The following is a 22653-nucleotide window of genomic DNA, read 5'->3' as shown; positions in this document are numbered from 1 at the left end:
GCTGGCAGTTCTATAATAGTTAAAAACTAGATAATGTAAAGGGAATTTGCCGAAAATTTCTGTCAAATGGATCCACCCTGAAACAAGATTTTAGCGATTGAATTTTCAGTCTAGCCTCGATCATCATTGCTAAAGGCGGTACAATAAAAAAAAAAATAGGCTCGATTATCCATTTTATGATTAAATCATAAATAAAACTTGAGCAGCAAATCGGATAATAATCCAGTAAATATCGCAGGCTGGCGAGAGTTGCATTAGGCAGATTTAGCTCTTACATAATGTTTGTTTAAATAGTTTAGACAACATTTCAGGCCTAAAGAAAGACCTGCAATAGGCAGAAATTTCTCTTGCATAATGTATGTTTAAGAAGACAGTTTGGGTTGTACTTTTAGTTTGTGTAATTTGGATATACATTGTATGACACGACTCAGTCCGAATAATCGATTATTTGTTGGTTGACCTACAACTGATAACATTTTATACTCAAATTAAACTCTTTTAAACAATAGTTTATAGACTTGCCGGACCGTAAATATATATAGATATTGGTATATTTTTTCTGTGGTCTAACTGATAACAAGCTGTTCCCTTGTTTACAGCTTGAGGTACCAATAAACCCCATTTCAATTCATTTTAATTTTTAAAGATACATCCGTTAAGAGTTTAATAAAGAGTTTGTCATTTTTGCTATAATAATTAAAAAATAGATGATGAAAAAAGAAAATATTGAAAATTTCGATCAAATAACTTCATTCTCAGCCAAGTTATCATTGTTTGTAGTTTTGACAAGATGTATGTACAGTGGTAACCAAGGCACTGGTATGTTCGAGACTTAGCCTCGCTTTCCCACTTTTAAATTAAATTTTTAAATGGCGAACCGTTTTAATCTAGTTAAAATCTCGAGTATCCGATGCCATCGAGAGTCGATTATGGTCTTGTTTTGTTAATAAATGTGTAATTAATAGTTTATATAACATTTCAGGCCTAAAGAAAGACCTGCAATACACATAGTGTATGTTTAAGCCTTCTCAGAAATATGAATGTTTAGGTATAATCTACAATTCTGTCTTCATTATCGACAAGTAGAATGATAAACCATATTTCATTTGGATAAAAACAAGTGGTTGCCATGCAAGATATACCCACATTTTGCAATAGAACAAGCTATATTATAATAAAAAAGCGATTGGTACAATCAGGGGCCATAATCCAGGGCCCTGTTTCTCGAAATTTTAACTAAAGATAAAATCCAATTTTAGTAGATACTTTAATTTTGATTGACTAAGCACTAAAATCAATCTAATATTATCCAATCAAATTAGTAAAATTTGGATTTTATCTTAGTTAAAATTTCGTGAAACAGGCCCCAGGAAGTTACAGTCTGATATGCGCGAATGTCGAAGGGTCTTTGGGTTATAAACATACATTTCAAGTTTCATCAAAATCGGACCTCTAGAATGTCAACAAGCTAAAAACGTGACTTTTCCTACAATCCAGGGCCCTAAACCATGACGTTACGGTCTGGTACATGCTAGTTTCGAAAGGAACTGAGATCTTTGGGGATAAACCTATATTTTAAATTCGTCAAAATCGGATAAAAATTGTGACCAGTAGAGTGTCCACAAACAAATTTTGAACGGACGTCCAGATGGACAGGGGCGACGACAATATACGTCCACATGTATAAAAATACAATAAACTCAGTTTGTTTCATTAAAAAAGTTCCTTCCCGATATTTCAACACGGCATTATTAAAGGGGAATTAGGTAAGATTAGATAAAGAGCTGACAGTTATAGTTAAAGGAGCTAAATCGCTAATATTTTGGGCCCCAGAAATTGGCACAAATGGGTCGCAACACATAATAATGTAATATGAATTTATATAAACTGTTTTACATTCAATCGTGTCCGTTTTACTGTGAATTGTCATCAGTTATGTTCGGCGAAATACGCCAGAAGTCTGAAAAGCAAGTCAGTTTCTAGCGTCTGGTTATTCCAGTCAACACCGATATTATTTATTGCGCATGCTCTCCAAATAAGAACATGATATCACCGTTTGACATGACTTGTGGAATATGTCTAACCTCATTCTTTGAGCACCTTGTTACAAATGGTGCTGAAACGCATTATGGTACACGATTCGTGTACCAATGGTAAAATGTTTATTTTGTCTTAAATATTGGATATCAGAAGCCCATATTTTCCAGGTAAGATCACAACACCAATGCTGATTTAAATTGCAAAAAAATCGTGTTCCAATGTCGAAGATTTTGGATGATATTGAGTTACGGACTTAGCTACTTTAAGAAATAGACAATGAAAACAGCAAATGCTGAAATTTAAACCGTTCTGCAAGAGGTATATCGTGAATTGCAAGTTCGTGGTAGAAACTTGTGACATCAATGATGTCGAATTTACGTCGCGGTGGAATGTATAAGGGACCTTCACTTTAATCCTCCACTTGAATAGTAATGTAAATCACAAGGTACAATTTTATGGATACACAATTACTGAGGTTAATACTAATACTAACCTGGGTTAATATGTTGATTACTAAATGCCAATCAAATGAATATGGATGGTCAGTTATCTCCATGGCCACCTGCTGCTACCTGTCCGATAACAGATAGAAAGTAGATGATATAAACCGAGTTCAGTCCCTTGTTCGGGCAGATATTCATCCTACCGAGAGTCAGGATGTTTAAAATTCTGATATTTTGTTTCTATTTCAGTGCCTTTCAACAGTGTCTAGGAGGTGGTCTGAAGTCAAATCTACGGTTTGCGAAGATAGATGAGTTGGTTAGTAAACCAATCGACTATAAACCTTTTCTACGTCTGAGTAAGTTAGCGCCGGACGACGACTATCAGGGCCCAAAAGCTCCAGATGGTGATCAGTACCCTGGGGTAGATGATTTTCTGGGACAAGATGATAACATATCTGAAAAGGAAGAGATCGACATCGAGATTGAGAACATGGTGGACAACATCCGAGATTTCTTACATAATCTACTTTACTTGATACAGATTAGATACGTCAGAAACCAGATAAGCAGACCGGCGAATTCTTCCCAGAATGAGGGAGTGGATAATGCTGGGCCACCACCGGGATTGCACCCAAAACACCAGATCAGAACTAGATTAGGAGACAAGTTGGGCGCAGAGGTAAACGCTAGAAACCAGATAAGCAGACCGGCGAAGTTTTCTATAGACCAGATAAGCGGACCATCTGAGGATTCTCGGTACGACGGAGTGGATGGTGGTGGGAATCCAGGACCACCCGAGGTGTACGATAGAAACCAGATAAGCAGACAAGCTAAGGATTCTCAGTATACTGGTGCACCACCGCCACCTGGATCACCCAGGCTGTACGCTACAGACCAAATGAGCGGACCATCTAAGGATTCTCAGTACGATGGAGTGGATGGTGGTGGTAATCCAGGATCACCCGGGGTGTACACTACAAACCAGATAAGCGGACCAGCTAAAGATTCTCGATATAGTGGTGCGCCACCTGGATCACCCGGGGTGTACGCTGCAAACCAGATAAGCAGACCAGCTAAAGATACTCAATATAGTGGTGCGCCACCTGGATCACCCGGGGTGTACGCTACAAACCAGATAAGCGGACCATCTAAGGATTCTCAATATAGTGGTGCGCCACCTGGATCACCCGGGGTGTACGGTACAAACCAGATAAGCAGACCAGCTAAAGATTCTCAATATAGTGCTGCGCCACCTGGATCACCCGGGGTGTACGCTACAAACCAGATAAGCAGACCAGCTAAAGATTCTCGATATAGTGGTGCGCCACCTGGATCTCCCGGAGTTTACGCTACAAACCAGGTAAGCAGACCAGCTAAGGATTCTCAATATATTGGTGCGCCACCTGGATCACCCGGGGTGTACGCTACAAAGCAGATAAGCAGACCAGCTAAAGATGCTCAATATAGTGGTGCGCCACCTGGATCACCCGGAGTTTACGCTACAAACCAGGTAAGCAGACCAGCTAAGGATTCTCAATATAGTGGTGGGCCACCTGGATCACCCGGGGTGTACGCTACAAACCAGATAAGCGGACTATCTAAGGATTCTCAATATAGTGGTGCGCCACCTGGATCACCCGGGGTGTACGGTACAAACCAGATAAGCAGACCAGCTAAAGATTCTCAATATAGTGGTGCGCCACCTGGATCACCCGGGGTGTACGCTACAAACCAGATAAGCGGACCATCTAAGGATTCTCAATATAGTGGTGCGCCACCTGGATCACCCGGGGTGTACGGTACAAACCAGATAAGCAGACCAGCTAAAGATTCTCAATATAGTGGTGGGCCACCAGGGCCACCAGGGGTGTACGCTACAAACCAAATAAGCAGACCAGCTAAAGATTCTCAATATACTGGTGCGCCACCTGGATCACCCGGGGTGTACGCTACAAAGCAGATAAGCAGACCAGCTAAAGATGCTCAATATAGTGGTGCGCCACCTGGATCACCCGGAGTTTACGCTACAAACCAGGTAAGCAGACCAGCTAAGGATTCTCAATATATTGGTGCGCCACCTGGATCACCCGGGGTGTACGCTACAAAGCAGATAAGCAGACCAGCTAAAGATGCTCAATATAGTGGTGCGCCACCTGGATCACCCGGAGTTTACGCTACAAACCAGGTAAGCGGACCATCTAAGGATTCTCAATATAGTGGTGCGCCACCTGGATCACCCGGGGTGTACGCTACAAACCAGATAAGCAGACCAGCTAAAGATTCTCAATATAGTGGTGGGCCACCAGGGCCACCAGGGGTGTACGCTACAAACCAAATAAGCAGACCAGCTAAAGATTCTCAATATAGTGCTGCACCACCTGGATCACCCGGAGTTTACGCTACAAACCAGGTAAGCAGACCAGCTAAGGATTCTCAATATATTGGTGCGCCACCTGGATCACCCGGGGTGTACGCTACAAAGCAGATAAGCAGACCAGCTAAAGATGCTCAATATAGTGGTGCGCCACCTGGATCACCCGGAGTTTACGCTACAAACCAGGTAAGCAGACCAGCTAAGGATTCTCAATATATTGGTGCTCCACCTGGGTCACCCGGGGTGTACGCTACAAACCAGATAAGCAGACCAGGTAAAGATTCTCAATATAGTGGTGCGCCACCTGGATCACCCGGAGTTTACGCTAAAGATTCTCAATATAGTGGTGGGCCACCTGGATCACCCGGGGTGTACGCTACAAACCAGATAAGCGGACCATCTAAGGATTCTCAATATAGTGGTGCGCCACCTGGATCACCCGGGGTGTACGCTACAAACCAGATAAGCAGACCAGCTAAAGATTCTCAATTTAGTGGTGGGCCACCAGGGCCACCAGGGGTGTACGCTACAAACCAAATAAGCAGACCAGCTAAAGATTCTCAATATAGTGCTGCGCCACCTGGATCACCCGGGGTGTACGCTACAAACCAGATAAGCAGACCAGCTAAAGATTCTCGATATAGTGGTGCGCCACCTGGATCTCCAGGAGTTTACGCTACAAACCAGGTAAGCAGACCAGCTAAGGATTCTCAATATATTGGTGCGCCACCTGGATCACCCGGGGTGTACGCTACAAAGCAGATAAGCAGACCAGCTAAAGATGCTCAATATAGTGGTGCGCCACCTGGATCACCCGGAGTTTACGCTACAAACCAGGTAAGCAGACCAGCTAAGGATTCTCAATATATTGGTGCTCCACCTGGGTCACCCGGGGTGTACGCTACAAACCAGATAAGCAGACCAGGTAAAGATTCTCAATATAGTGGTGCGCCACCTGGATCACCCGGAGTTTACGCTACAAACCAGGTAAGCAGACCAGCTAAGGATTCTCAATATATTGGTGCTCCACCTGGGTCACCCGGGGTGTACGCTACAAACCAGATAAGCAGACCAGCTAAAGATTCTCAATATAGTGGTGCGCCACCTGGATCACCCGGGGTGTACGCTACAAACCAGATAAGCGGACCATCTAAGGATTCTCAATATAGTGGTGCGCCACCTGGATCACCCGGGGTGTACGCTACAAAGCAGATAAGCAGACCAGCTAAAGATGCTCAATATAGTGGTGCGCCACCTGGATCACCCGGAGTTTACGCTACAAACCAGGTAAGCAGACCAGCTAAGGATTCTCAATATATTGGTGCTCCACCTGGGTCACCCGGGGTGTACGCTACAAACCAGATAAGCAGACCAGGTAAAGATGCTCAATATAGTGGTGCGCCACCTGGATCACCCGGAGTTTACGCTAAAGATTCTCAATATAGTGGTGGGCCACCTGGATCACCCGGGGTGTACGCTACAAACCAGAGAAGCGGACCATCTAAGGATTCTCAATATAGTGGTGCGCCACCTGGATCACCCGGGGTGTACGCTACAAACCAGATAAGCAGACCAGCTAAAGATTCTCAATTTAGTGGTGGGCCACCAGGGCCACCAGGGGTGTACGCTACAAACCAAATAAGCAGACCAGCTAAAGATTCTCAATATAGTGCTGCGCCACCTGGATCACCCGGGGTGTACGCTACAAACCAGATAAGCAGACCAGCTAAAGATTCTCGATATAGTGGTGCGCCACCTGGATCTCCCGGAGTTTACGCTACAAACCAGGTAAGCAGACCAGCTAAGGATTCTCAATATATTGGTGCGCCACCTGGATCACCCGGGGTGTACGCTACAAAGCAGATAAGCAGACCAGCTAAAGATGCTCAATATAGTGGTGCGCCACCTGGATCACCCGGAGTTTACGCTACAAACCAGGTAAGCAGACCAGCTAAGGATTCTCAATATATTGGTGCGCCACCTGGATCACCCGGGGTGTACGCTACAAAGCAGATAAGCAGACCAGCTAAAGATGCTCAATATAGTGGTGCGCCACCTGGATCACCCGGAGTTTACGCTACAAACCAGATAAGCAGACCAGCTAAGGATTCTCAATATATTGGTGCTCCACCTGGGTCACCCGGGGTGTACGCTACAAACCAGATAAGCAGACCAGGTAAAGATTCTCAATATAGTGGTGCGCCACCTGGATCACCCGGAGTTTACGCTACAAACCAGGTAAGCAGACCAGCTAAGGATTCTCAATATATTGGTGCTCCACCTGGGTCACCCGGGGTGTACGCTACAAACCAGATAAGCAGACCAGCTAAAGATTCTCAATATAGTGGTGCGCCACCTGGATCACCCGGGGTGTACGCTACAAACCAGATAAGCGGACCATCTAAGGATTCTCAATATAGTGGTGCGCCACCTGGATCACCCGGGGTGTACGCTACAAACCAGATAATCAGACCAGCTAAAGATTCTCAATATAGTGGTGGGCCACCAGGGCAACCAGGGGTGTACGCTACAAACCAAATAAGCAGACCATCGAAGGCTTGTAAATACGACGGATTAGATAGTGTTGGGCCACCTGGGGGGCATGCTAGTCACCAGATAAGTAGACCAGTGGAGATTTCTCAGTACGACGGAGTAGATAGTGTTGGACCACCTGTTGGACCATCTGGAGAACACACTAGAAACCGGACAAGCAGATACGCTGTACACAAAAACATTGCGCTTGTATATATTAGTCATTTATGTCATTGAGCGAAATACCTTCAAAGCCGTAAACCGAATTATTTATCGGAACAATGAAATTCTAAATGATATATACTGTACACTAATAAATAAGATGAAACGCAGTCTGAATTGAGAACAGATATGAGTACGTTTTTGATGCCCTTTCTATTCCTAAAGGGGGCGAGGGAGAAGACACGATGGTTTACAGTTGGGAACGAGAGGGCAGACACGATGGTTTACCGTGGGGAAGGTAAACCACCGCCCTCTCATTACACTATCTTGATCTTCCCGATGGTAAACCTCTCATTACACTGTCTTGATCTTCCCGATGGTAAACCTCTCATTACACTGTCTTGATCTTCCCGATAGTAAACCACCGCCCTCTCATTACACTATCTTGATCTTCTGTCAACCAATTTGTTTTCCCCACTGTTCACGATCCATCATTTTAACGTTTCTTCCGATTCACAGTTATAACCTTTCCTCCTATTCGCCATTTTAACCCCGTATTGTAAATAATAAATGAATAGAAATGGGGTTTAACTAGCTACAATATCATTGCCGGACTGGTGCGCCGAAGGCCCACCTGTCAGGTTATTGGCCAAGGCCCACACGAGTACGCGCCGAAGGCGCGCGAGCGTCCGAGGGGGGTTGGGGGGGGGGGGGTGTCTCCCCCCATGAAAATTTTGAAAATTTTCCAAGCATTTCAGACCAAAGCAGAAGAAGGCAAATTTTTGATTTCCTGATACAATTAGATAACAGAATGACATGAGAGCACTAGCATTAGATGAATTTGAGAATTCTCTTTAGTGTCAAAAGTGGTTAAAAGATGAATTACACGGTTCTCTGTATAATGAGGTCAAACTCATAAAGTTCTTTCCTTGTAGTACACTTCTTTTTTTGTGTTGTTTGTCAGTCATTTTTTTCCTATCTTTTCTTTCTCCTGTCCTGTGTCCTGTCCTGTACTGTCCTCTCCTTCCTTCTTTCTTTTTTTTCCTCCCCCTCTCCTTTCTTTCTCTTTTCTTTTTTTCTTTTTTCTTTTTTCTTTCTCTTTTTTTCTTTTTTCTTTTTTCTTCTTCTTAGGCCCATGAACAGGTGGACAGGTGGGCCCAGCCCGGCACTGTAAAATATTGTACCCGCGTTCTGTCTTATCCGATACACTATTCGAGGCTTTGCGCGAGTAAAATTAGGTTCAATAGCAAATTACATATCATCGCGGTTTGCATGGAAATAAGTAATTATGTTACAGTGAAGAGTGGAACACTGAAATCTTAATTTTATCTTACCGAACAATTTTTATATATTTTCGAGTGACATGAAATCACGTGATTCGGGTTCCGCTGGTTCGGCGTCCATTTTAGAATGAACAGAAATTTCGCATAGCGGTTGGGGTTAATCAAATCATGCAATTTCAATGGGAATTGGTTTATTTTATGTTAAGCTATGTATAGTACAGTTTGGGGTCAATGTAATTGGAAATTAAGGAAGTTATAGGCCAGTAACTTTTTTTGGAGTCAAATGACTACAAAACTTCCTCAAAGGCAGGCCTTAGGGCGGTCCACTACTGTGGCTGGAGCAAGACGGAAGACATCAGTAGTGGAACCATTTCTAGGGTTTAAAGGACAATATTGGTGCCAGTCATTATCACATATGTGATAGAACTGTTTAAACACATTCCAAATATAATTTTAACACAGAGATCATTGCTACGATAGATGAGTAATACAAGTGTCATGAATCGGAAATGACGAACGCCAAAGGAAAACACGAGTTATCCTCCTGTATAACTGACTGAAGTTACGGCCGAATTTCTGCTCACTAATAATTCATTCCAAGACCAAAAGTTGTTGTGTGAGACTGTGAGAGGATATCTGACAATCCATAAAAAGAATTGACTGCCACTAGATATAAGAACACGAAAGAAAAACAGAAAAAGTCCGTGCATTACCATGTTTTTATAAGGTATAGAATGAATAAAAACAAGGAAATGTACGGACTATTTCTATTTTTCTCGTGTTCTCTTATCTAATGACATTCAAGAATGAGATTGTGCATACACAGGGGCGTTTCCACCCACTTTCATTGAATTCCAACTGCCAAGGGTTCCTTCACACGCACGCTAACGCGAACACGGGCCTCGGTTTTTTGTCCCATCCAAACGACTAGACGTTTTTCCATTGAATTCCAACTGCCAAGGGTTCCTTCACACGCACGCTAACGTGAACACAGGCCTCGGTTTTTTGTCCCACCCAAACTACTAGACGTTTTTCCATGCTAAACCCCCGCCCGTTAGGAAAAGTTTGGTGGTCTGCATCCATGCACTTATAAAATTGGATTTGTCTCCCTTACAACACAATTCATGGCATTGACAACGAGTTCGTGAACTCTTCTAACGGATATTATGAAAGAGGGCCAGGTGATTACAGTTGAGGTGATGTCAGTTAGTATTTATAAGTTTGAGAAAGTTCAAGTAATAACGGTTATGTTGATGTAGTTCAGACAGAACTGAAGTTTTATAACACAGGCCATTGTAAGTTGTTCATTTTTTCACTGTATAAAATTCAATGCTTGTGTTGTGGTGCAACACCGAAATCAACCCTGATATATTACTCACGTGATTAAACAGCAGATTGGGAAATGAAATGGGTCGCTACGCATATAATAATGTAATGTGAATGTATATAAACTGATTTACATTAAAATCGTTTCTGTTTTACGGTAATTTCTAACCAGTTATGTTCGTCGAAATATGCCATGGCGAAGTCTACTCAGTCGAATGGCAATCTCCCGTTGAATGAAAGCCAGAATTGGTCGCTTCAACGTAACCCTTCAGATTCAGACTCTAGCGTCTGGTTATGCCAGTCTACACCGATAGTATTTATTGCGAATGCTGTAAAGATAAGAATATTGCGTCAACGTTTGACATGACTCGAGTCATGCCATACAAGATTTGTTTACCAATGGTAAAATGTTTATTTTGTCTTAAATATTGGATGATCAGTATGCCCATCTTTTCCCGGTAAATAAAAATCACAACATCAATGTTGATTGTTGATTTAAATTGACATATAATTGGTGTTGTCAATGTCGAAGACTTTGGTTGGATGATACTGAGTTAAGAGACTTAGCTACTTTAGATTTAACATCAGGGGGGTTGGATGGCCCAATAGTTAGCACTTGGGCGCTGTATCATAAGGCCTGTCATTGAGTCAACTGGTGTGGTTTCGAATCCCTGGTTGTACGTGACAAGAAGTAGGGTTGCCTGTCCAACCTCGTGGGTTTTCTTCGGGTCCTCCGGTTTCCTCCCACTGCTAAAGACCCCTACGCACAGGTTGATTATGGAAATAAAAAATTAAACCATGTGTTACTCCCTGAATGACCTAGTTTGTGTCGAGTGGACGTTAAACCCCATTTCTCTCTCTCTCTCTTAAAAATTCTATTCTGCTTGGACTGGGCTAATGAAGACAGTTATACCGATATTAATATAAGTGTGGTATGATTTTGCCGGGACAGCAGCGCTCTATTCTTATATCGAATTCCAACAGCCAATGCTTGTGTAGGCCTACACGAACGACTATGCTTTGTTGCTTGCCAGATCGTCTGTTCTGCTCCCACCCATGCCCAAAAATCCTTGGGAAGTTTCTCGGCCAACAGTGCATGGGAGAGAATCCAAGACTTCCCTGATAGCAAGCCAGTGAGTCACCGCTGCTCCCTACTATAAATAAACAATGACACAAACAGTTATCAAGGCGTGCATAATATATGTATCGTTAATTAATGGTCGAGAGCAAGACAATAAAAGAACTAAGTCGCCCATTGTTGCGATCTAGAAATTGACACAAATGGGCCACAACGCATATAATAATGTAATATGAATGTATATAAACTGATTTACATTCAATCGTTTCTGTTTTTACTGTAATTTCTAATCAGTTATATTCAGCGAAATCCGCAAGAAGTATTGATCAAATGGCAATCTCTAGCGTCTTGTTATTCCATTCTTCACCGATAGTATTTATTGCGCATGCTCTCCAGATAAGAATATGACGTCACCATTTGACATGACTTGTGGAATATGCCTAGCCTCGTTTTTCGAGTCCCTTGTTACAAATGACGCTGAAAAGCATTGTGGTACATGATTCGTCTACCAATGGTAAAATGTTTATTTTATCTTGAATATTGGATATCAGAAGCCCATATTTTCCCGGTAAGATCACAACATTAATGTTGATTTAAATCGACAAATAATTTGTGTTTTCAATGTTGAAGAATTTGGATGATATTGAGTTAGAGACTTGGCTACTTTAAGTAATATATTGTAACAACAAGAGGGCCGTAGGTCCGAGTGTTTTTAGAATTATGCAATGTCTTAAGCTCGAAACCATTAAATAACTTAAAATACAGACACTCCGCAAGTGCTTTTACAGTGAAATACGTCACGCGAGTCCAATATTTCACTAGTATAAATAATGTACGATTGGCAAGTTGCTTATACGATTAGTTGAAATAATGGTACGCCAACATCAAAGGATGACATCACATCTGTATTTTAAGACTGATTAATTTTCTGGGGATACCAGTGGTTTAACGTCCACTCTACACAAACTAGGTCATTTTGGAACTTACACATGGTTAAATTTTATTTTCATAATTTGCTTGCGCGTAGGCATCTTTAGCAGTGGCAGGAAACCGGAGGACACGGAGAAAACCCACGAGGATGGACAGGTGACCCTATACTCCTTGTCACGTACAACCAGAGAATTGACGCCACGCCTGTTGACTCAATGATAGACTTTATGATACAACACGCACATGAGAGCCAATCAGCCATCCCCCCCCCCCGAGTAGTAAACAAAAAGAATTACTATTACTCTTTCAAACTGGATGATTTGATTGAACCCAGTTTCAGACAACTGTTCATACACTTCTCTTCCCATTCATCTCTTATAACCTGTCTTCATATGTATACGGGGTGGGGGGGGGATCACGTGGCTAAGTGGGTAAGACCCTGGCTCGCTAGCCTGGAGGTCGGGTGTTCGATCCCTGCATTGGCCGAGAAAGTTTTTCAGATTTTACGGCGTGGTTTCCCCTTGTCAGTCATGCAGGATGAAGGGCCTGACAAGGACAGCTGTTTAGTCAATCGGATGGGACGAAAAATCAAGGTCCCGTGTACACATTGGCGTGCACGTAAAAGATCCCTTGGCAGTTGGAATTCGATATAAGAGTAGGCCATAGCGTCGCTGCCCAGGCAAAATTTACCCCATAGCACACTGTATGGTGTATGCCTGTCTTCATTAGCCCAGGTTAGGAGCAGAAAAGTAGGATGTTAAACCCCATTTCATTTCACTTCATTTCATAAGTATAGTAAAAGATCCCTTGACAGTTGGAATTCTATACAAGAGTAGATTGTACTGCCGCCGTTCGGGCAAGATTTCTCTCATAGCACACTGACATATGCCCGTCATCTTCATTAGCCCAGTAGGTGCAGAAAAGTGGGGGGGATCACGCGGCTAAGTGGGTAAGGCGCTGGCTCGCTAGCCTGGAGGTCGGGTGTTCGATCCCTGCATTGGCCGAGAAAGTTCATCCAGATTTTCCGGCGTGGTTTCCCCTTGACAGTGATGCAGGACGGAGGGCCTGACAAGGACAGCTATCTAGTCGTTGAGATGGGATGAAAAACCGAGGTCCCGTGTACATATTGGCGTGCACGTAAAAGATCCCTTGGCAGTTGAAATTTGATATAAGAGTAGGCCGTAGCGCCGCTGCCCGGGCAAAATTTCCCCCATAGCACACTGTATGGCGTATGCCCGTCTTCATTAGCCCAGTTTAGGAGCAGAACAGTAGGACGTTAAACCCATTTAATTTCATTTTAATTTCATTTTGCAGAAAAGTGGGACGTTTAATGCCGTTACATTTCATTTCAGTTCTGTTATAAGAAATGGGTCTCTAATTTTCTTGTAACTGAAGCCTGTTCTTGTGTTAATTTGGCCTAAAAACATATTCAAACCAATTAATTTATCATAAATTTGCTTCAAATCCTTCTCAAAACATTTTAATTGTCAAGGAATACTCTTGCTATAAAAAATCGATCAAAAGAGGTCATGTTTATGTCAAGTGACTTACGGGTGCGAAGTTTGAGGAAAATTCATTGCATACACAAGACGATGTTGTCTTTAATCGCTGACTATTAATTACAAATATCGAAACCTAATTAAATTCTAGGATTATCCACTGCCCGCGTCTTTTTCCGTGATTTTTATCTCAGAAAGTGTTGTACGTCTAACTCTTCATAAAGTTTATCAACATGTACATCAAGCGCTCAATCTCTGTGTGCAACCTTTGACGTCATGCGTGCAGAAATTCCTAATCGTCTGGCTGGCGATTAGGGGAACCCTGACATTTTTGTCCTGTATACGCTCCATGGTTTTTTTCAGGGAATCCAGTATTTTTCTAGTAAGATTGGATATCTCTACTTACCATATATAACAAAATTGCTATACTTTTATTGGAAATAACCACCCGATAAATACTTTTCTGGGGACGTATCTTTAAAGATAACGATGTGTTTTATTATTTCCAGAAATTAAATAATGTCCCGAAGCCTGATCAGTAAAATGAGGAGAATATTTGCAATATCGGATATCCATGTTGATTTTAAAGAAAATCGCGAATATGTGAATAGTTGGTCACATGACAGATATGGAGAAGATGTTTTAATTCTAGCTGGTGATGTCACAGATCTTACGAGCTTACTGAAAGAAACCCTTCAACATTTGAGTAAAACATTTTACAAAGTCTTTTATGTCAGTGGTAGGTTATCTGTTATTTAAAGGGACAATAACACTCTTGCTGGCTTGAAAGCTCCAGAAAATAAATAATATCTCTATCTAAGTACTAGATGTTTAAGTGTCCTACCTGTTGTGTGAATTATCCATTACATCCTATTTTACTTGTCCAGAGGTTTCGAAAATATTTTTAAATCCAAGTCACATTTGAAAAGGTTTACGTTAGGCTTTTCAAATCATTTAGTTGAATTTTTCCAATTTTTTAAATTAGGAGTGTTAAGATGAAATTTGTATCATCAATTAATTGGAATATTGTAAAATAGTACAATTTGTTGACTAAAATAAAGATTGGGACATATTATTCAGTTACAACAAGAGTGGTATTGAGCCTTTAATCACTGTTTATAAGAAATATCTTTGATTCAGAAACACAAAAATCTGCACATTATTTCATATTGATGTATTTGATTATGGTCTTGTCATGTTAATAAAAGTTTACAGTTTACATAACATTTCAGGCCTAAAGAAAGGGAGAGAGGTTTAACATCCATTCAACACAAACTTGGTCATTTCGGGACTAACACATGGTTCAATTTTATTTCAATAATTTGCTTGCGCGTAGGGGTGTTTAGCTGTGGGAGGAAACCGGATGACCCAGAGAAAACCCACGGCGAACCAGTAGTTGAAGAAGGGTGGACACAAATTATCAAACAATGTATATGAAGAGTCTAGGGGAAGAACGATCTAAGTCACATTTTTTTCGTTTCGCATAAAAGGCAAAACAGACTTAGGGAGGAGAATGCTTGCCGCGAACAGAACAACGAGTGGGTTTAATTACAACTTCAAAATGATGTTTAATACGAATCATAATTACCAGTACAACAACTGACTTCCACGTTTCAGCAAAATGAAGGTGAAATAAATATGATGGACTCTTATTTGTCCGGTAGGCCATTTCAGAAGGGCCTTGGTTCGATGTGACTCCGATTGTTTTTACCAGAAATTGATTGTTCCACAGAAAGCTTATCCAATTTGCTACCAGATGGCGCCATTAACTGGGGTTCGTTGACAAATTGACTTTGATCGTTCTTCATATATAATCAAGGCTAGACAAAATATATACGGTGTGCCATAATTTGTGTCTGCTAAAGTCTGTGACAGGCGCCTTATGTTCAGGTTTGTATTTGAGGGATGATGGTAGGTCGAAAATAGGTTTTACTTATTCTAACCAAATACATCTTTTTAATTTTCGTTCTAGGCAACCATGAATTATGGATACGAAGACCAGAAGAAGTTGCCGATTCTATTGTCAAATTTCATGAAATTATCTCCCTTTGTGATTCTATTGGCATCTGCACAAGACCAGAAAAGATACAAGTGACAGACAGTGATTCTGTGTGGGTGTGTCCTCTCTTTTCTTGGTACTCAACACCCGATGACGATTCGGACAATTCTCTATATATCACAGCTACAAATCCTGAATCCGATAAAAATGCTAGAGATATGTGGATGGACAATCATTTGTGTATTTGGTCAAAACTTCCGTCAACCCGATCAGAATATTTTGAGAAATATAATTCAAAACAAATACCTCCCACAATGGATTCTCCTGTGATATCTTTCAGCCATTTTGTCCCTCGGCAGGATCTCATTCTACCAAATGAGAAAGAGAAAGAAAAGCTTAATGCAGAGTGCGAGAGATTAGGACTGGCGGTAAAAAAGAATGAAAACTCAAAAGTTAACTTTAATTTTTCTATGTATGCGGGGTGCAAACGAATCGAAAAACAAATAAGGGAGATTAATCCAGTTATACATGTGTATGGCCATCAGCATCGACAGAGAGATAGAAATATCGATGGAGTTAATTATATATCACATTGTTTGGGATATAAAAAAGAGAGAGATGCAGGTTTTATGTGGGGAATAGATGAATGGAATGGTCCAAAATTAATATGGCCGCCATCATCAGCTTAAAAAAAAAACCAGAGAGAGAGAATTGGGGTTTAACATCCACTCAACTCAAACTAAGTCATGTCAGGGCTAACACATGGCTCAATTTTATTTCAATAATTGGCTTGCGTGTTGGGGTCTTTAGCAGTAGGAGGAAACTGGAGGACCCGGAGAAATCCCACAATTTTAGACAGGCACCCCTACTCCTTGTCACGTATAACCAGGGAAATGTAACCACACCAGTCGACTCGATGACAGCGTGGACATGCTAACTTTTTGGCCATCGAACCCCCCTAGAAAAAAAAATGAGAAATGAAGAGAAATTTGCTTTATTTCTATATATATATATATATATTTATATTTATATATGTTATAATAATTCATAAAGTGACGATCAATTTCAATAAAATATTTAAAATCGAGTTCCAGCCTCCTTAACAAACACATTTCATTAATAACTACAGTTTAATAATAATATCTTACAGATGCATTATGTAAGATTTATATAGACAGCTGACCATTCTTCCTATAACAGTTCAAAAATAGTTAACAAACAATAAATATATTTAAAATTTCATTTATATTACTTTATTCTGAGCGAAGTTGTTTCCGTATGGAGAACAGTATAGCCTTGATTGTCATTGCTGCCATTGTTACGATAATAGATAGCGAGGGAGAGAGAAATGGGGTTTAATGTCCACTCCACACAAACTAGGTCATTTTGGGACTAACATATGGTTCAATTTTATTTCAATAATTTGCTGGCGCATAGGTATCTTTAGCAGTGGGAGGAAATGGAGGACCCAGAGAAAACTCACGAGGTTGGACAAATAACCCTACTCCTTGTCACGTCCAATTGGGGAACTGAAACCATGTCAGTTGACTCAATGTCAGACCTTATGATGCAACATGCACACCATTCGGCCATATGATAATCAACGAAGATTAGATAAACAGCTGGTCACTCTTGCTATAATGACAACTTAAAGGAGCTAAATCGCTAATATTTTGGACCTAGAAATTGGCACAAATGGGTCGCAACACATATAATAATGTAATATGAATTTATATAAACTGTTTTACATTCAGTTGTGTCCGTTTTACTGTGAATTGTCATCAGTTATGTTCGGCGAAATACGCCAGAAGTCTAAACCGCAAGTCAGTTTCTAGCGTCTGGTTATTCCAGTCAACGCCGATATTATTTACTGCGCATGCTTTCCAAATAAGAATATGATATCACCGTTTGACATGACTTGTGGAATATGTCTAGCCTCATTCTTTGAGCACCTTGTTACAAATGGCGCTGAAACGCATTATGATACACGATTCGTGTACCAATGGTAAAATGTTTATTTTGTGTTAAATATTGGATATCAGAAGCCCATCTTTTCCAGGTAAGATCACAACACCAATGCTGATTTAAATTACAAAAAAAATCGTGTTTTCAATGTTGAAGATTTTGGATGATATTAAGTTACGGACTTAGCTACTTTAATATATTTAAAATTTCATTCATGTTACTTTATTCTGAGTCAAGTTATCACGATTTGAAGTTTTGACAAGATGTGGCATGGATTGTTTATTATCGTAACAATGGAACTTCTTAATCGAGACGTAGCCTCAAAACGTCATTTTTAAATTAAATCATTAAATGGCAATTTCTTTAAATCTCTGATGGTCTAGAGAGTTGATAATAGGCTTGTCATGAGAATAAATGTTTAAAATATAGTTTAGGCCTATATAAGATTTAAAGCCAAAAAAAAAGACCTGCAATAGACAGATTTAGATCTTTCATAATGCATCGTAAATATTTCTCTTTGGCACCAACTGAGAACTAGATAAATAAGTAACATTATAAAACATCCTAAAATTTAAAACGTCATTTCAACAACTTTATTATCAAAGAACTGTAATTCAACACTCTAATTTAAGCTGAAGACTTTCTTTTTAATATCAAAGGACTGCTGTATTCATTGCTCTAATTGTAGCTGCCGTCTTCATTAGCCCAGTCGGAGCAGAACAGTAGGACGTTAAACCCCATTTCATTTCATTTTGTAGCTGAAGACCTCTGTATTTTAGTATAATATGACTTTTGGTTTGAACAGAAATATCACAGACTAAATTAAAGCAGCAAGGTTCAAAATCATTTTGTGAAAGAGAGAGAGAAATGGGGTTTGCATGTAGGGGTCTTTGACTGAGGGAGGAAACTTGAGGAACCGGACAAAACCCACGAGTTTGGACAGACGAGTCATCTCCTTGCCATATACAATGATGGGAGTTAACTGAATGACAGACCTAATGATCTAAACCACGTGCATTTTACCATTCAGCCAATCCCCCCAGCCTAATTTAAGATGATGAAAACAAACACCCTAGATTAAATTCTAACGAGCTTCATATTCAAAGACAAGCCTGGAAATAAGGTACCTGTCATAGACAATGTCAGGCACAGATTCAGGCTTTGTCAGGCACAACCCGGTCAACCCCTCTGGTGCCTGTCATTTTGTCCGGCACTGACTTGTCTTTTTTATTGATATTATCAATACATGTCCGGCACTAAGTTGAAAATGTCAGTTACTATTTCATTAATGTCTGACATTTTGTCAGGTACATCTAAAACCGTTATTTCCTGGCCTGTTTATACATCAAAATCAATTATCCTTCATTTTTTCAATGTTGCATCTAAGATGATAAAAATGGCTGCCATATAGGCCTGGTCTGAAATTCTATATTTGTCGTTCATTCTGAAATATTGCAGCTTAAAAATTACGATGTCGAACTTCAGCTAAAATTAGAGTGATCCATACAGCTCTAGGTGGGTAACCTTATAAACAACAGATTAATACATACAGCATATAGTCATTCTCTGTAAATGAGAAAAAAAAAAAAAAAATTCCTGATTTGAATTCACATCATCATGTCTGGAAAAAGATATACGAAAATGAGAACCATATTAGGTTATAATTTTAAATGGATTTTGTCCGCCTGCTGCATGAGATCAGTCGTGGGGACAAGTCAGCTTGCTGATGAATTTAACCTTGAGCCAGAGTTTATATATGACTGGCTCTGAGAGTATAAATATGACTGGCTCTGAATAAATGAGACACATGGGTCAGAAAAATCAAAACACAGCTATGCATAAATTTCATTTTTGTATTTAAATTGTCCCGTCTTCATTAGCCCAGTCGGAGCAGAACAGTAGGACATTCAATCCCATTTCATTTTAATGAATAGCTGAGAAATTTAGTTTGAGTAACACAGAAAAAAGCCATTGAAAATGGCTAAAACTAACAAAGCTGATTAACAACCAAAACAACAAATTTTGTGCAACTTTTAAAAGTTTTTGCCTATGGCCGCTGGAGACTTAAAAATAGCCATTTTGAAGAAAGGTATGCTGGGAAATCACAATCTCGTGCCATATATCAGGTAAGGGGCCTGAGACAACTAGCAAGTGTTGATCGCTAATATATGTAGGTCCAAAATTAACTATCCCAATAACTTAATAGTAACTTACTAGTATTTAAAGATACATTATATAAGATTTAGATAAAGAGCTGGCCATTTTTACTATAATAGATCGAAAATAGATAATACAAAATGAATTTATTGCAAGCGAAGATACTAGCTTAATGTCTACTTAATATCGGAGATATCCGATGACATTGAGAGTTGATTATGGTCTTGTCATGTTAATAAAAGTTTACAGTTTACATAACATTTCAGGCCTAAAGAAAGGGAGAGAGAGAAATGTGGTTTAACGTCCACACAACACAAACTAGGTCATTTCGGGACTAACATGGTTCAATTTTTATTTCAATAATTCTCTTGCGCGTAGGGGTCTTTAGCTGTGGGAAGAAACAGGAGAAAACCCACGAGGACGGACAGGCGACCCTACTCCCTTGTCACGTACAACTGGGGAAGTGAAACCGCGCCAGTTGACTCAATAACAGACCTTATGATACAATGCGTATGTGCTAACCATTTGGCCATCCGATCGCCCGCCCCCCCCCCCCCCCCTATAGGCTTTTCAAAGTGAAAAGGAGAAATTATAAAGATATTTAAATACTAGTAAGATATTGGTATAGGTTAATTTGGACGTCCATATATTTGTTGCCAGCTCTTGCTAGGTGCCAAAGACCTCTTACCTGAGATATGGCACAAAGCTGTAAGTTTCCAGCATGCCTGTCTGGAAACCAACACATGGACACAATTATATGAAGTACATGATACTTTAAAGTTTACTTCTACCAACGTTTCGAGGAGGGTTCTCTTGCCTTTAATTAAGCAATGAACCATTCCCAGAAATAAACCTTTTAAGCAAGCCTGGAAATAAGGCACCTGTCACAGACAATGTCAGGCACAAAACCTCTGGTGCCTGTCATTTTGTCCGGTATTGATTTGTCTTTTATTATTGATATTATTAATACATGTCGGGCACTAAGTTGAAAATGTCAGGTACTATTTCATTAGTGACTGACATTTTGTCGTGTACATCTAAAACCGTTATTTCCAGGCCTGCTTTTAAGTAACTTGTATTCCACATAATTGTATCCACGTCTCATTCAGTTACTAAATGTCACTTAAACAAGAAATTAAAGGCAGGTAGGGAATAAGGATCGATAGCGCAATCCACGATCTGTTCATCGCTATCGGTTACCATATAACAATATTTTAGAATAAGGTCAACAAGTTATTCAACAATAAAAAGAGAATAAAAATGTGAATACACAACAATTTTGATTTTAAAGAAAAGTGCAGGAATTCCCTAAAGCGGTGGACACACTAGTCAAATGAATCGGACGAATCAATCAAAACTGGCCGAATGTTCGCTCAAATCAAACAGGTTTGATACCTTTGCCTAGTGTGTCCGCTTTGGCGTAGCATACGCCCGATTGTAGACTTCATTAGCCAATCACTAAGCCTACTCATCATCCACTCATATCGAGAAGTCATATGATTGTTTGAAGACATGGTCGCCGCCATGTTTAATCATGTGATATGAAAGGTGATGCAATCGCCTGGTGAATGGGGTGAAGGATTCACCTACTGTGTCCACCCATTTGACCGAATAAAATTCAGCACCGATTGATCCTTCCAAATGATTCGACTAATGTGTCCACCGCTTTACCCAAAACAGTTAATGATAAGCAGGTTCGCGGAAGTAGTAATATCCTTGAAACAATATAACTAAGAGTGCTAATAGTCATACATATACAATAACAGATAAAGGTATAATTTGCAACTTTGCATTGATTAAAAAATGAACAACAATGCTGATACTATTAATAAATATAATATGCCCTCATATATATCTATTTCAAATATATCAGGCCTGTAGCCAGCTAGTTGGCTGCGGAGGGGTAGTGAAGTTTTTAGGTTTGTGTGTGTGGGGGGGGGGGCACAGTCTACAGTAGGTATTTTAGAGCTATGGTCAGCAACTTTTTTTTTCGGGTGGGGGGGGGCAAAACATTTTATCAGGGGTTATTGCCCCCCCCCCTTGCCGACTACAGGCCTGAAATATATCTTTTTAATTTAAAGGGACAATTACACTCTGGCTGGCTTGACAGCTCCAGAAAATTAAAAAATAGCCTTATTCTAAGTACTAGATGTGTTAGTGTCTTACCTGTCCAGAGGGTTCAAAAATATTTTTAAATCCAAGTCACATTTGAAAAGCTTTACGTCAGGCTTTTCAAATCATTTAGTTGAATTTTTCCAATTTTTTAAATTAGGCGTGTTAAAATGAAATTTATATCACCAATTAATTGGAATATTGTAAAATAGTACAATTTGTTGGCCAGAATAAAGATTGGGACATATTATTCAGTTACAACAAGAGTGGTATTGAGCCTTTAAAACAAATCATTCTACAGGTTTAAAGATGCATTAGGGAGAGAGAAATGGGGTTTAACGTCCACTCGACACAAACTAGGCCATTTCGGGACAAACATATGGTTTAATTTTATTTCAATAATTCGCTTGCGCATAGGGTCTTTAGCAGTGGAGGGACCCGGAGAAAACCCACGAGGTTGGACAGGCGATCCCTACTCCTTGTCACATACAACCGGGGATTCAAACCACGCCAGTAGACTCAAAGACAGATTTTATGATACAGCGCGCGCACGCTAACCATTCAGCCATCCAACCCCCTAGATGCATTACGTAAGATTTAGATAAAGTGCAGACATTCCTTGTTATAAAATTTTAAAAATAGATAATAAAAAATGAATATATTGAAAATTTCATCCAAATTACTTTATTCTGAATGAAGTTATGAATGTTTGAAGTTTTGACAAGATTTAGCCTCGAGTCTTGATTTTTATGA

At 40.2% G+C, this 22653-nt stretch overlaps 1 protein-coding gene across 1 annotated transcript; it reads left to right on the top strand.

The window, feature by feature from the left end:
* The first annotated feature begins 9956 nt into the window (after nucleotides 1-9956).
* Nucleotides 9957-16753, top strand: LOC126815946 (acyl-carrier-protein phosphodiesterase PptH). Its single transcript, XM_050542068.2, has 3 exons — nucleotides 9957-10129; nucleotides 14177-14406; nucleotides 15640-16753. Exons 2-3 carry the CDS (start codon nucleotides 14187-14189, stop codon nucleotides 16353-16355), a joined length of 936 nt encoding a protein of 311 aa, XP_050398025.2. The 5' UTR covers nucleotides 9957-10129; nucleotides 14177-14186; the 3' UTR covers nucleotides 16356-16753.
* Nucleotides 16754-22653: the final 5900 nt, after the last annotated feature.

Source organism: Patella vulgata, chromosome 3 (genome assembly GCF_932274485.2).
Source record: "Patella vulgata chromosome 3, xgPatVulg1.2, whole genome shotgun sequence".
Taxonomy (NCBI): domain Eukaryota; kingdom Metazoa; phylum Mollusca; class Gastropoda; family Patellidae; genus Patella; species Patella vulgata.
The sequence above is the reverse complement of the archived record's forward strand: the minus strand, read 5'-3'. Positions and strand labels throughout refer to the sequence as shown.